The sequence below is a fragment of the Coffea eugenioides genome, chromosome 10 (assembly GCF_003713205.1).
Source record: "Coffea eugenioides isolate CCC68of chromosome 10, Ceug_1.0, whole genome shotgun sequence".
NCBI classification, from domain to species: Eukaryota; Viridiplantae; Streptophyta; class Magnoliopsida; order Gentianales; family Rubiaceae; genus Coffea; species Coffea eugenioides.
In genome coordinates, this window is record NC_040044.1 from 4113522 (window position 1) to 4126120 (window position 12599).

Here is a 12599-nt window from a genome sequence, read left to right on the forward strand (position 1 = left end):
TACATTTTATTTTTTGGGTCAATCTTGACCTTGAATCTTTCAATGACGATCAATTTGATGACTGTGCTTGCCATACTATGACTATCAAGTATGTAGAACTTTCTTTTTGACAAAAAAAAATGTAGAACTTTCTAGAACTCTCGCCCGGATTGTTAATTGTTCTAATGGAATAACAACGTACCTCAAGCACCAAATTTGATTTCAATTCTATTGAAAGATTGTTTAAAAAATAGATCAAAGATTTCTCAGTGAACACTTATTAACACACCTAAATTATTAACTTATTATACGAATACACACAATCACTATTATTGTACTACCCTACATTTAAACACTCCATCAAATTAATTACCACTTTTACAAAAAAAAAATTGTACTTGAGACCTTTATAATGAGTGTTTATCAGGTACCTCATAGCCAAACCATTATACATAAGAGTTCATCCATACCATGAGTTTGTACCTTGTAAAAATAATCGGATACGATTGACTGGAACTGTGTATACCCTCCGATAATCTGATCGAGTCACGTCACTTCAAGTCTCGCCATTATATTTTCTTGTAGAAGTGATAAATAAACAACTAGTAGCGTTTGACAAGGGAGGATTGGTGGAATCATTTTCTTTCCGGGACAAATGTGGTACACACAATTTTTAAATGGTAATTGACTACTTTGCTTGTTAAAATTCAATGCGCCAAGTACGTGTTTTGAAATTTGCAGATGCAGTATTAAGGACTGCCGACCATGATAATCGTAGCACTTGCAAAAATTGCCAAAATCGCCAAGAATCGAGGTAAGCAAAAGCGAGAAAAAAGTTACACAGTTGCATGTCAACTGCCCCCAAAAAAAAAAAAAAACACTGGAAAACAGAGTATACTTTGGGAAGTGCACAAACTCAGCATTTTTCAGGAAGGTTCAGTAATTTGAACCTTTATGCTTAGATTACAGTTTCATGATAATTCTTGCAAACTATATAGTTGAAAACGAAAAAGTGCAATCAGCTATGAAGGAGAAGGGGCCGATTCAGAAGCGGCTAATGGTGGGAATTTAAAGTGGGGAAGCCAACATGGAATGTAGGTGAACGTTGCCCAGTAAGGACAGTACCTTGGTCGTGCAAAGAAATGAGCACACTCCCACACTGATCTCTGAAATGGTAGACCAGCAATGCAGTTCTTCCTTACATCAAGAACTCCCTTCTTAATCAGATTCCAGCAAATTGGCCCAACTGTTGTGAAATAATTATCAGACAGCGAAAGGTTGGCCAAATTTCCCAGCGCACAGACCACCTCTGGCACCATGCCATACAGATAATTCCCGGCAAAATTCAGCACCTCTACTTTCTTCAGGCATCCCAAGGAGAAAGGTATAGGACCTGTTAACAGATTGTTACCCGCGTCAAATACCACAGCTTCCTTTAAAAAACCCAATTCATAGGGCAGGCAACCGGTTAACAAGTTGTCAAGGAGTAACACTTCAGTCAGACTGGCCATGGCTCTAAATAAACCGCGAGGAATGGGGCCAAAGAATTTGTTATTGGCTAGAGTGAGATAGAAGGCGCGAGTGTTGCCAATGTTTTCAGGCAGCCTCTGCATAAAATTGTTGTTGTTCAGAAAAATTGCATCGAAAGCCTGCGTGAACAATTGAGGTGGTACTGAGCCTGCGAAAAGGTTGAACCGAATGTCCAAGAAAGACAGACTATTCATACCTAGAACGGCGGTAGGAAATGGCCCAGAAAACTGGTTATTACTGATGTCTAGCTCATATAGGTAGGGAAGCTTGGAAATGTCTGCCGAGATGGTCCCGGAGAAGTTATTGGAATTGGCATGGAACAGGGCTAAATCAGGGAGCTGATCAAGGAAGCCATCCAGGGTTGGAGCACTAAGTTGGAATCCATTGAAATCAATAGAAGCAAGAGCAATAGCCGAACAGTTGTCCGGGGGGCTAGTGCAATAAAAGCCTGTATAGTTGCATATATCAGCCCCAACCCAAGATTTGGTGATTCCTAGAGGATCAGAGGTGATTATTTTCTTAAATTTCAGGATAATGGGGTACACCACAGCCAATCTCAGGTCTGCAAAAATCAGCGGCTCCAAACTTCCTTCTACAGGTTCTGCAACCGGTGCGTCTGACAATTGGTTGCTGCTCCCACCAATGATGACCTCAAGCGGTTCTGCATTTTTTCCTTGGGTGCTAACAATCAGAGAAGCTAAGATGAGGCTGAGAATAAGATGCTTAATATTGGTAAAAATTCTATGCATTCTGTTCAGTAGAAAGCCAGAGGCAGAAAGAAAACAAAGGCCATTGCAGAAAAGGGAAGATCATTTCTTTTATACTACCAATACTATTTACTAGTCTTGAAACTTCTTTGTGGTGTGCAGCGTGCTAGGCTTGTGTTTTATTCTTCTCCAATATTGATAGTCTTCTAGACTACAGCCAACATTAAACATGGGATTACAGACCACTACTTTGGTTCTGCTGATAACATATTAGCAAACATGCACGACAACAACAACAACAGACCACTATGCACTTAGTAATAGCTATAAAATGCACTATGCACTTAGTAATAACTATAAAATGCATAACTAGGATCTATAACACATAAAAATTACTCCAGTAAGATCGCTATGCACTACTAAGAAATACTCCAACTGGCCACCAAGAACAAAAGGTTTAATGGTGGGCACAATGGTGCGCGCATGCTCTCCATTATTAAAGGTATGGCTGAAGAGGACATCTATAGTTCTTTTTAGACAATTTGCTGTTCGATTTAGATAAACTGACTAGTCTCATCTCCTCCTTATAATAATATGTTTATGTTTCCTTTTTCTTCTGTCATTTTTCTTGTCGGGAGAGTGAAAAATGCTTAATAAAGTGTGTGGATTCGCTATTTGTGATATATTTTAGGCCTAATCCAGCTATCTAGCATCAAGAATTGGAAGTGTCTGCATTCCACTGAAAACAATCTTGCATCTTCAAAGTGGAAGGAGACTGGATCGAGGATAGTTATTTCCATATTTATTTATGATTTCGAGAAAGCAGCAGCATTAACAGTTCGAGCGTATTTGCCCTTTTTTTTTTTTTTTTTTTTTAAATTCACAATGGGAGATTTAATTAAACTGAAATTATCTTGTAAAAACAAAACAATTGAGGGAAACATTGATCCATCTCTTTGCTTTCTTTTAGAATACAAGAAGGGTATGTTTCCAATTTGTTTGGTGGGACTACTTCAGCTTTATTTCCCAATATGTTCACAATCCTAAATTTTCTAAATGACCCAAATTTTTGTTGTTGCATTAGCAAACATTAATCACAGATGATTAATTTTGTCAGAAATGAGCTGAAACTAGTCTCTTTTCTTCGGCACTTTTTCCTTCGCTCAAGTACTTGTTACAAGTGGTTTAATTAATTGAACAGAAGCTTTTGCTTTCTTTCAAACCATGATGCTGCAGAATTTGTTTATAAAATATTCCAATTGTAACTATAATGAAGGATTAAGCAAGTAAGTTCTAAATAGTATCACGTATAATTAATGGTGCTCACACTAGACCTTCTTCCACAAAAGCATTTCGAGACGTCTGGTCATCTTAATTTCAAAATTTCTTGGCCAAGACAGCGAATCTATTAGTTCAATTTCTTCTACACGAACATATTAGAGATTTCCCGTCTGCAAATTCAAGTTTTCTAGTTGGTTCGGATGGAGAGGTTTGGGTAGAAAAGAAAAGAAAGTCAAGGAAAAGAATCCTTGACTTTGTTGGATATAGCAAGTTATGATCCCGCATTGGAGATTTCATTAAAAAAAAAATTATTATTGGGAATAAATCACAGGTATTCACATCCGTTTTGAGTTCACAAAAGATGAAAAGATTTGTAGAAGTTTACACGCCAATTTAAATGGTGGGAAATTATGAAGAGAAATTCCAAAATTTCACTTGCATTTGTCTTGTTTGACTATTGGGTTAATATACATTTAATGGTCATAAGATTGGCACTCGGAGACTCTCAGGGCACAAGATCTGAAATTAATTTTAATTTCACTCTTAACATTTTGTTTCAATTGACAGTAATGTTAGTTATAACTCTTAAGAAGTGTTTATTCCTTTGAAAAGGTACCAATTTAAATAGGGTTTGTTTTTCTAGAGACATATTATATTCCATCCATTCCACGTACATTGATAGGTTTGTATCCTTTTTCATCCATCCCAAATTATAGTTCACTTTCCAATTAAAGAATGTTGTTGACTTGTAACTTTTCTAAAATACCCTTATTTAATAGAGGTTATTATTAAATATAACCTAACTTATTTAATGTAAAGCTAATTAGTCATACTTCATTCAATGTAAGAGTATTTTAAAAAAAATACTAAATTAGATTTATTCTTCCAATAAAATTGAGCAACCGTTTAGAAAAGTTTTCCGCCCAAGTTCAAGCGGAAAAGGAGAGAAACTTGCTCGGAGCCTGCTAATATTTTTTAAAAAAATAAAAATATCCATCTTGTTTTTACAAACCTGTTGAATAAATTTAAATTTCCACTTCTTCTCTTCACCTCTCAGTCTCACTCTCTTCTTTAAATTTCTATCCTAGACTCTTAAACCAGGCCTCAGTACAGTACTGGGCTATTGGTCACCTTTCCTTCTTTTCATAACAAGGCCAAGGTAGAAACACAAATACCCCTTGGAGCCCTGTACACTTCAGTCTGACGTTGGATTCTCAGTTTTCACAAGCCGAGTTGAATGAGTTTATCTATTTCGAGGCCGCCCACGGTTTCATTGAGAACAACATTTTTCCAAAATCGATGATTGAGTCTTTAAACTACTATCACAGAGTTCAGAAATTTATTAAGAATGTCGTACTATTTTTTATTTTTTTTTTTGGTGGTAGGAATGATGCATTGAATTAAAACAAATAAATTTAAATGTTGACCGACTCATTCAAAACCGTACGATGAAACAACAATAGAAGCCCGTCATACTTTTCTTCAACAGACAAAACAAAAACGTTTTTCAGCCATGAAAAGAAATACTCCTACTCCTACAAGATATGATATGTTACGACTCGTCAAACGGACTCCACAATGGATGTTCCGTCGTCGCTTTCTCACACCGACACCGGCAAGACAGAACATAATTGTGGTGTGCTTTTGACCATTTGAATTTTAACGCCATTCACCATATAAAAGTTGCCCCGAGTCTTCAACTTATTCGATGAAGCAAAAGTAAATTGGGGAAACGCGATGTATCCATCCATTGACTTTAGAAGCTTTGCTTGACGAAACATCAATTGAACTCCTAGTCAAAGTAATTTATCGTCGTCTAACCACGTCAATCGTTTAAATTTTCTGCCTTGAGTTTTGACTTTAGTTACCAGATTTTATTTTACACACAGGAAAAATGCTTTAGCAGATAAGAATGCCGACTTTCTAGAAGAAGCAATAATATATATCGCAAGAAAAAAATATGGAATCAGTAGCTGTTACGAGACTTGAAACATTTTAGAGTCTTAGACCAATGTTCTTGACTTATTTTAACTCTAGTGCATCTGTTTAGCTATATGAAAATAACGTCTTCGAACCCGTTTGGATTGCATTTTCTAAAAGGATTTTGAAGAAAAATTACTGTAACATTTTTTAAAACGTGATTTATGCGAGACTAAAAGATAGTTAAAGAAAATGGGTCAAATGAATATTCAAGAAAAAGAAACAAATTTTCTCTATAAAGTAGCAATCTAAACAAACCATTTTTTACTATTGATTTTTTTTTTTTGGCTTAATCATTGACAAAACCTTTTTTACAGTTGATTTTTTTTTTAAACGATTAGCTCAAGGCCTCGTGACAGCAATACTTTTAACTCCAAGAAGAAGACTACACTGCGGAATAGAATTACTTTCCTTGAGAAACACTCTTATCTTTTGCTTAGAACTCGGGAAAAAATCAACAAAAGCGTTCGTTCGTGTGTGTTTAGAGGGTTATTGCACGGCACAAAATTTATCCAATATACATTCTCGAATAGCAGTTACGGGTTCCCTTTTAATAATAATAATAATAAAAAAATCAACAGAAGCTTCCATCCGTCAAAGTTGTAAATGAAGCATAAAAAATGTATCTTTTGCTTAGAACTTGGGAAAAAATCAACAGAAGCTTCCGTGTGTTTGGAGGGCTATTGCGTAAAATTGAAATTTATTCAGTGTGCACTCTTGAACAACAGAGTTACGAGTTTTCTTGTCAATAATAAAAAAAAAAATCAAGAGAAGCTTCCATCGGTCAAAGCTGTAAATGAAGCATAAAAAATGTTGTTCAAGTAGAATCAGCCCATAATAATTAAACTTATAGAAAGACGAAACGACCAATTCGTACTTAAATGTGAGAAGTCAAGAGTTGATAAATCCAATCCAAAACGAATAAAATAAGTAACAAAAAAAAATAATGAAAACCATAAGCCACAATGTGCATTTTGGAAAAAATTTTCTTTTTAGTACATATATTTGACTTGGACTGAATGAACCCAGAGAGAATCAAACAAGACTTTCGTCATTGATGCACTCACAAGAGCGCAGAGATAACTGAAAATTTGCTGCAATATTTGTTTCTTTTTGGTTCATAATAAAATGCTTTTTAGATACATTGGATACCATCCAGAAAACTGTTCTTTGCTTTTGACCGGACAGAAAAGAAAGGTTACAAAAGCCAAATGCAAAGCTGAAATTCTCTCTCTCTCTCAGAGATTAGAGTTGACAGGCTCATATGAAATGTTGGCACATGTGAACTAGAAATTGCTACGTCTCCATGACTTGCTGCTGCGTAATTTGATAAACATTTGGATGTCATGGTCACGCATCTATTTTACTCCATAATGCAACCAACAACAAACAAGGAACAAATATCTTCGTGTAATAATTAAACACAATTAAAGGTATCTAAATTATTTAACACTCCAACGATTGAAATATAAAAGAATTGAAATTCAAAAGTCGTAAGCTATCATCAAATCCACCACCCCTTTTTGACTTTGCCATCCATCTGCGCAATAAGCGTTTGATGGTCAATGACACATCAACCAACGCCAATGCTCATCAAAGATCAAACCAACATCTCTGCTTTCTAGTATTCTGTCTGTATTATATTCCCACAAAATCCGACCATAATCGCATATAATCTAATCTCCCCCACATTCATGCACTTATTATACACATACACCCATTCATTTAATTAATAATTAATTCAGACACGTCATATGTATGTAGCGTTATTAACAACTTGCCAATCCCCAAAGTCAAATGTTGATGCCTTAAATAAGTAATAACCATCCACCCACCCATGACCCACCCCTCTTCTCAACTCTCAGCCATTCATCACAGCCCCCTACCAATAAGAAAAGAGATGTAGTACAGCAGTAATAAAAGTCAATGTGGCAAATTAATCGATTTTACCAAGGAACAAAATTTTAGTAGGCTAATTTCCAAAAAAACAGACTTATAATAATAAAATGATTAAGGCCCCGTCTGGAGTTAGTTACAGTAGTTTATAAAGAAACAATTCTAATATAAGTATTTTTTTCAACAAAAATAATGTTATTAAATTAACAAAAGCTTTTCCAGAAACTTTTAATGCTTTTTATAAATGCACCGCAACCCCATACGGAAATGCAATTTTTAGTGCACGCCAATGCCAATGCTCAAAATACGTTTTCCTCCTTTTGACAAAATTGTGAAGATTTCATATTGCTAAAAACTTCAAAAGGAGCTATAGCTAGCTAGCTAATGACAATTGGCCGCTTAACTAATGGGGTTGCACAAAGTCTAAGCAAGTCATCCATCGTGCCATACACGACACGTCTGCTGCCCATCAATTACACAAGTTGACCATTTTTTGAAAATTTTCTTCACCCACAATAGGGGGTTTTGACTACTACATATCTGCGTATGCATTTCATTACTTTAATTAATACTCAACCACCACAATTAAACAGGGAACATTAGTGAAAGTGGACGACATCTACCACCGTTCATCAATCTGAAACTGAAGTTTAAAGGAAGGAAGAAAATAAATAAAACCCCATTGATATGGAGCGAGTATATAAGGTTAACAAGAAAACAAAGAAAGCCCCACTAATTGACTGATTCAAAATCCACAAATTTGCCATCTTTTCTTTGCATTTCGGAAAGTTACTCGATGCCGAATACAATTAGTCAAAGAGAGAGAACAAAATAATGTACAAGTGGCCCCTGTTAACCATTAATGTCTAGGCAGCTTCCCGACCCTAAGAGGGTTGACCGACTGAGCTTCGTTCCTCAGTTCTTCTCCCTTCTGCCTTCCTCTTCTGGACGGTTCTGATTAGATCATCTTCGTGGTGGGGGCCGGGGGGCCAAAACTTCTCCGCTCCGTGGAATGGTGCCAATCAACCGATTGACGGTTGAGATTAAGATGATTCAAGAACTAGAGCTCCTGGTGCCTCCGTAGCAGAATGTGAGTGATTATGCTCCCCTTCATATGTAACTATGAGCATAGTCGGATCATCCAACGCCCGCTCCACATGCTTACGGGCCGGGCACCCTCTTAAGCTGCTACACTTGTAATATCCCCTGAAAATTGAAATTGAATCCCAGATAAATCAGTGAGTAGACCGGGTCAAGTCAACTTTGAACATTGGAAAAAAAAAAAAAAGAGAGAGAGAGAGAGAGAGAGAGAGAGGAAGAAGCTGCCAAATGACCGGAAAACCCTTGGGATAAGTTCTAGAAAGTCAAAGTCTTTGATGGCTTTCGGTACTTTTCAAATAAATAACAGGGTCATAATTGTACGTTCACGCGTCAACGAGTGAACTAGTGAGTCAACTCACTCACCTAGGATGAGGAGATCCCTTGATGGGCTTTTGACCATACTTTCTCCAGGAGTAATCATCCGGTGGAATATCGGCCATTTTCATGCTTATAGCTGGCACTCTAACCACTCTTTTCACCCTTGATTTCCTAAATCAAATCAAGATCAAACTCTAATCAATCAAATGACTCCAATAAAGTCTTAAAAATGAATTCAAGAAAATTGAACTAGTAGAAAGGATCCAGCATCAATATTGGCAGTAATAATTGCTAACACCACTCCAATTTGACTTGTTCCTTTTCCCTCTTATTTTTTGCCTGGGGTCAAGAGTATGGTACCTTTTCTTAGGACAATGGCATCGACCACCTGAGGAAGCAGCGCCACCGCCACCGCACTTCACAGCGGAATCATCCATGGAGCTACACTTCCTCTTTAACGACGACGTGGAGAGCGGGGGCTTACCGGCGGACGATACATGAGAAGAAAGATTGGTAATCTGAAACCCAGAGGACATAGACGGCTGCATGCTCTCCGTATCCCCGGTCAACGACGACATAAATGAATTTACAGGCGATGCAGCCGCAAAATTTATGGTGGTGGAGGACTCCTTCCTCTCAATATTCACGTTCTTCATTAACTGGTGGTGGTTGTGCGGCAGCGGCGGCAACCCTTGAATGGGCGTCGGACAATAAATCCTTGAACTAGATTTCACCTTCTCCTTATCATCATCCTCTTGAAACAAATTATTCGCGGGTTGACTTGTTGCTGCAGGGTTACTCTGGGGTGGCTGTCTTTGCGGTTGCGGCTGCTCCGGTTGTTGGGTCGGCGGCAGCGGCGGTGCCGGTTGAGGGGGATTAGTAACCGGGCCGCGGCGAAACCGGGCGTGGCCGGTTCTGGTGCGGTCGAGAAGGGATATGAATTTCTTGAACTTATTGACAGCGGCATCGGCCACAGCTTGATAATCGGACGATTGTTTTGAAGAAGGATCTTGATAGATTTGAGAGGGTTGAGATTGGGATTGGGATAGCAGCCTGATGAGCTTCTCAACGCTCTGAAGTCCAGCAGTCGCGGCTTCCTGAACGGCGCTTTCTTCCATTTTGGAAGCAAAAGTATCGTTTCTGAATCCTGTCATCAACTCCACAGCCATCTCCAGGCCCTAAACCATCCACTACAAGGAAGAAATGGGGTTGAAAGTTGAAAGAGAGAGGCCAAGAAGATGATGGTAAAAGGGAGAGATAAAAGGGAGAGTTAAGGGGGCTGATGGGGTTGAGAAATGAGGCACAAGGTGAGGGGCGGAAGGATTTGTATAGGAGGGACGGGGACCGGGGGGATGGAGAGTCAAACTTATGATGCTCTTTTTCTCTCTCCTGTCTGTCGCTTCTGACCAGCTTCCCGTCAAAGGCTAGAACCAGTATGGTGGGCCCACGTGGTATTTACTTTCTTTATTTCCGTTTGTCTGCTTTTGAGAAAGAGTGTGAAAGAGCATTGACTCCATCGCTTGTTTTTCCTTCTTTAGGGGGTGGGGGGGTTAAGGGGTGAACCGGTGGAGGAGAGAAATCAGAAATGTGTGGAGTTGATGAGAATGAGGGGGTGCAGAAGGTCAAAAGGCAGGAATGAGCCGTTGGATTAAATGGGGGTTGGGGAATCAATCAATTGAAATCGGGGAAGTACGCGGGGTCTTCTGGTGTTTAACTGTGGTTAGGTTGGTGCCAGTGAGGTAGAGTTGACTTTTACCAGCTTTTGATGCAAAAGTCTATCCGCATCTGGGAGAGTTGGGGCTTTCCGGGACCCACATTGCATCGGCTTTTACCGGACACCGGATGTCTCCTTGGTTAATTTTTTCCATTTTTTTTTTCTTTAAAATTTTTGTGAGGTGCTTGCCCTTGGAAAGTGTCAAAGGGAATATAAGAAGAGATCTCTTTCCAGCTTCGGATTCTTTTCTTTCTTTGTGCTACTAGATTAGTAGTTTTGTACAGCTATCATTAGTTTTGGATGGGAGGAAGATAATATATGGAATATCATGGATGACTTGATCTGCCTAATGGAAATCTTAATCAGATTTCACCACACCACAGGATGAGGATGAGATCCAACTTGCAGCCGTAGATATGTAGGATATGACGAATATTTGGTAGGATTTGAAGATGGTCAATTGAATTGATGGGATCCTGTGGCTAATCAATCGTTTTTCAAGACTCACTCACAAACATGTGGTCTGGTTTGGCCCCTTATTAGCTCCACACTTTTATTAATTGCCATCAATTGACTTTTTGCATACCTAGTTTTTTTTTTTTTTTTGTTGAATAAATTGTAGACTGGTTACATATTTTAAGTGCGCTCTTGTTACATAATTCAATGTGCTATATACTATATACTATAAGGACGTTGACTTTGTAATGTGGTAGAAAAATAAGAAAAGTTGTAAGCTAAAAAGGAAAAAAAAAATCTAATATACAGAATAAAGGAAACTTTCGAGTAAGAATAACTCTAACCAGTTTTAAATAAAACAAAATCAATTGAGATACAGTCGATTTTGTGTCAATTAATTTAATGGTTCTAACGACCCTAGCGGTCCTAGTGTAAATAAATGATCAATTGATGGGATCCTGAGGTTACCATTTACCAAGACATACAAACATGTAGTTTGATTGGCACTTTTTTTTTTTTTTTTTTTTAGCTTTGGTTTGACAACTTTTACAAATCAGGTTGCACAAATCTTTTTTTTTTTCTTATGCTGTTAATTGCTATCAATTGACTTTTTTTCAGGGATCCTATTATATTTTGGATAAATTGCTGAGCGGTTTCATATTTTAAGAATGATGCAATGTAAGTGCATTACATAGGACGTTGACTTTGTAAATTAGTGTAGTAAAACAAGAAAAGGTGTAGTTTATAGAATTCTACGGTGCAGAACATAAGAAAATTAGTCAAAGTAAAAATAACCGTAACCAACTTTGAATGAGTCGATTATGAGGGAGCCAACTTCGTGTATGATCATATTTCTAAATTCAGTTGGTACATTTTGATGGCTCGGAATAGGATGACCATAGCAGCAAGTGAATAATTATACTCGACTTCAAAGTTGGAGAAAAAAAAAATTCAAAGCAAATATGTTCCAAAATTCAAGTTATGTTCCTTACGTATATGCTTCGGCCTCATGCATTCTTCTGGTTCCAAAATTCCTTGTGCATATTTGGTCTATTCATTCATTGGTTTCCTATAAATCTTTTCAGCTCCTGCAATAAATAAATGCATTATAAAAAAGATCAGGAAAAAGTAGTGTAAGATGGCTCATCAAGGCATACATGCAGGATCATGAACCTCTCATACTCTTGTTCATCATGGGGAGCATTGACTTCCTTCCTTCTTTTGAGCAATTTTCTATTTTGCTGCCTTAACGATGAAGAAATGAAATGAGAAACCAATGCGGCTGGCTGCTAGTGGACTGGTGGTGTGTTTTGGAAGTAAATAGATTATGTAAATTCCTTCCCGTGCCTGAGGAAAACATAAAAGCGAGCGCTAGTCCATCCCGAAATTCTTTCCTTCCCACTGGCATCTATCATGTCTCGTCGTTGACTATGCGTCAACAAGAAATTTCGCGAGAACTATACCTCCATTTTCCTTTGTCTTGAAGCTCCGAATATTCCAAAATGCTACCTCTTCAATGCAAATGCTAACTTAATTATCAGCAATTGGCAAATGAGTGTATTTAGCGCGGTACAATTAGTGCCAGAACTAGGATCCTGTGGTGAGGGGACCTAACGGTCATTTTTAAGATAGATCAT

General features: G+C 37.9%; 2 protein-coding genes across 2 annotated transcripts; both read right to left on the bottom strand.

Annotated features, from left to right (window-relative positions):
* Positions 1-830: 830 nt before the first annotated feature.
* LOC113749776 (uncharacterized protein At4g06744-like) lies at positions 831-2294 on the bottom strand. Its single transcript, XM_027293622.1, has one exon. The coding sequence runs from the start codon at positions 2256-2258 to the stop codon at positions 1002-1004; it is 1257 nt and encodes a 418-aa protein (XP_027149423.1). The 5' UTR covers positions 2259-2294; the 3' UTR covers positions 831-1001.
* A 5785-nt stretch (positions 2295-8079) lies between these two features.
* Positions 8080-10098, bottom strand: LOC113750159 (probable WRKY transcription factor 7). Its single transcript, XM_027294107.1, has 3 exons — positions 9153-10098; positions 8838-8963; positions 8080-8579 (listed from the first exon to the last, which is right to left on the bottom strand). The coding sequence occupies exons 1-3, from the start codon at positions 9959-9961 to the stop codon at positions 8417-8419; spliced, it is 1098 nt and encodes a 365-aa protein (XP_027149908.1). The 5' UTR covers positions 9962-10098; the 3' UTR covers positions 8080-8416.
* Between the last annotated feature and the right edge of the window lie 2501 nt (positions 10099-12599).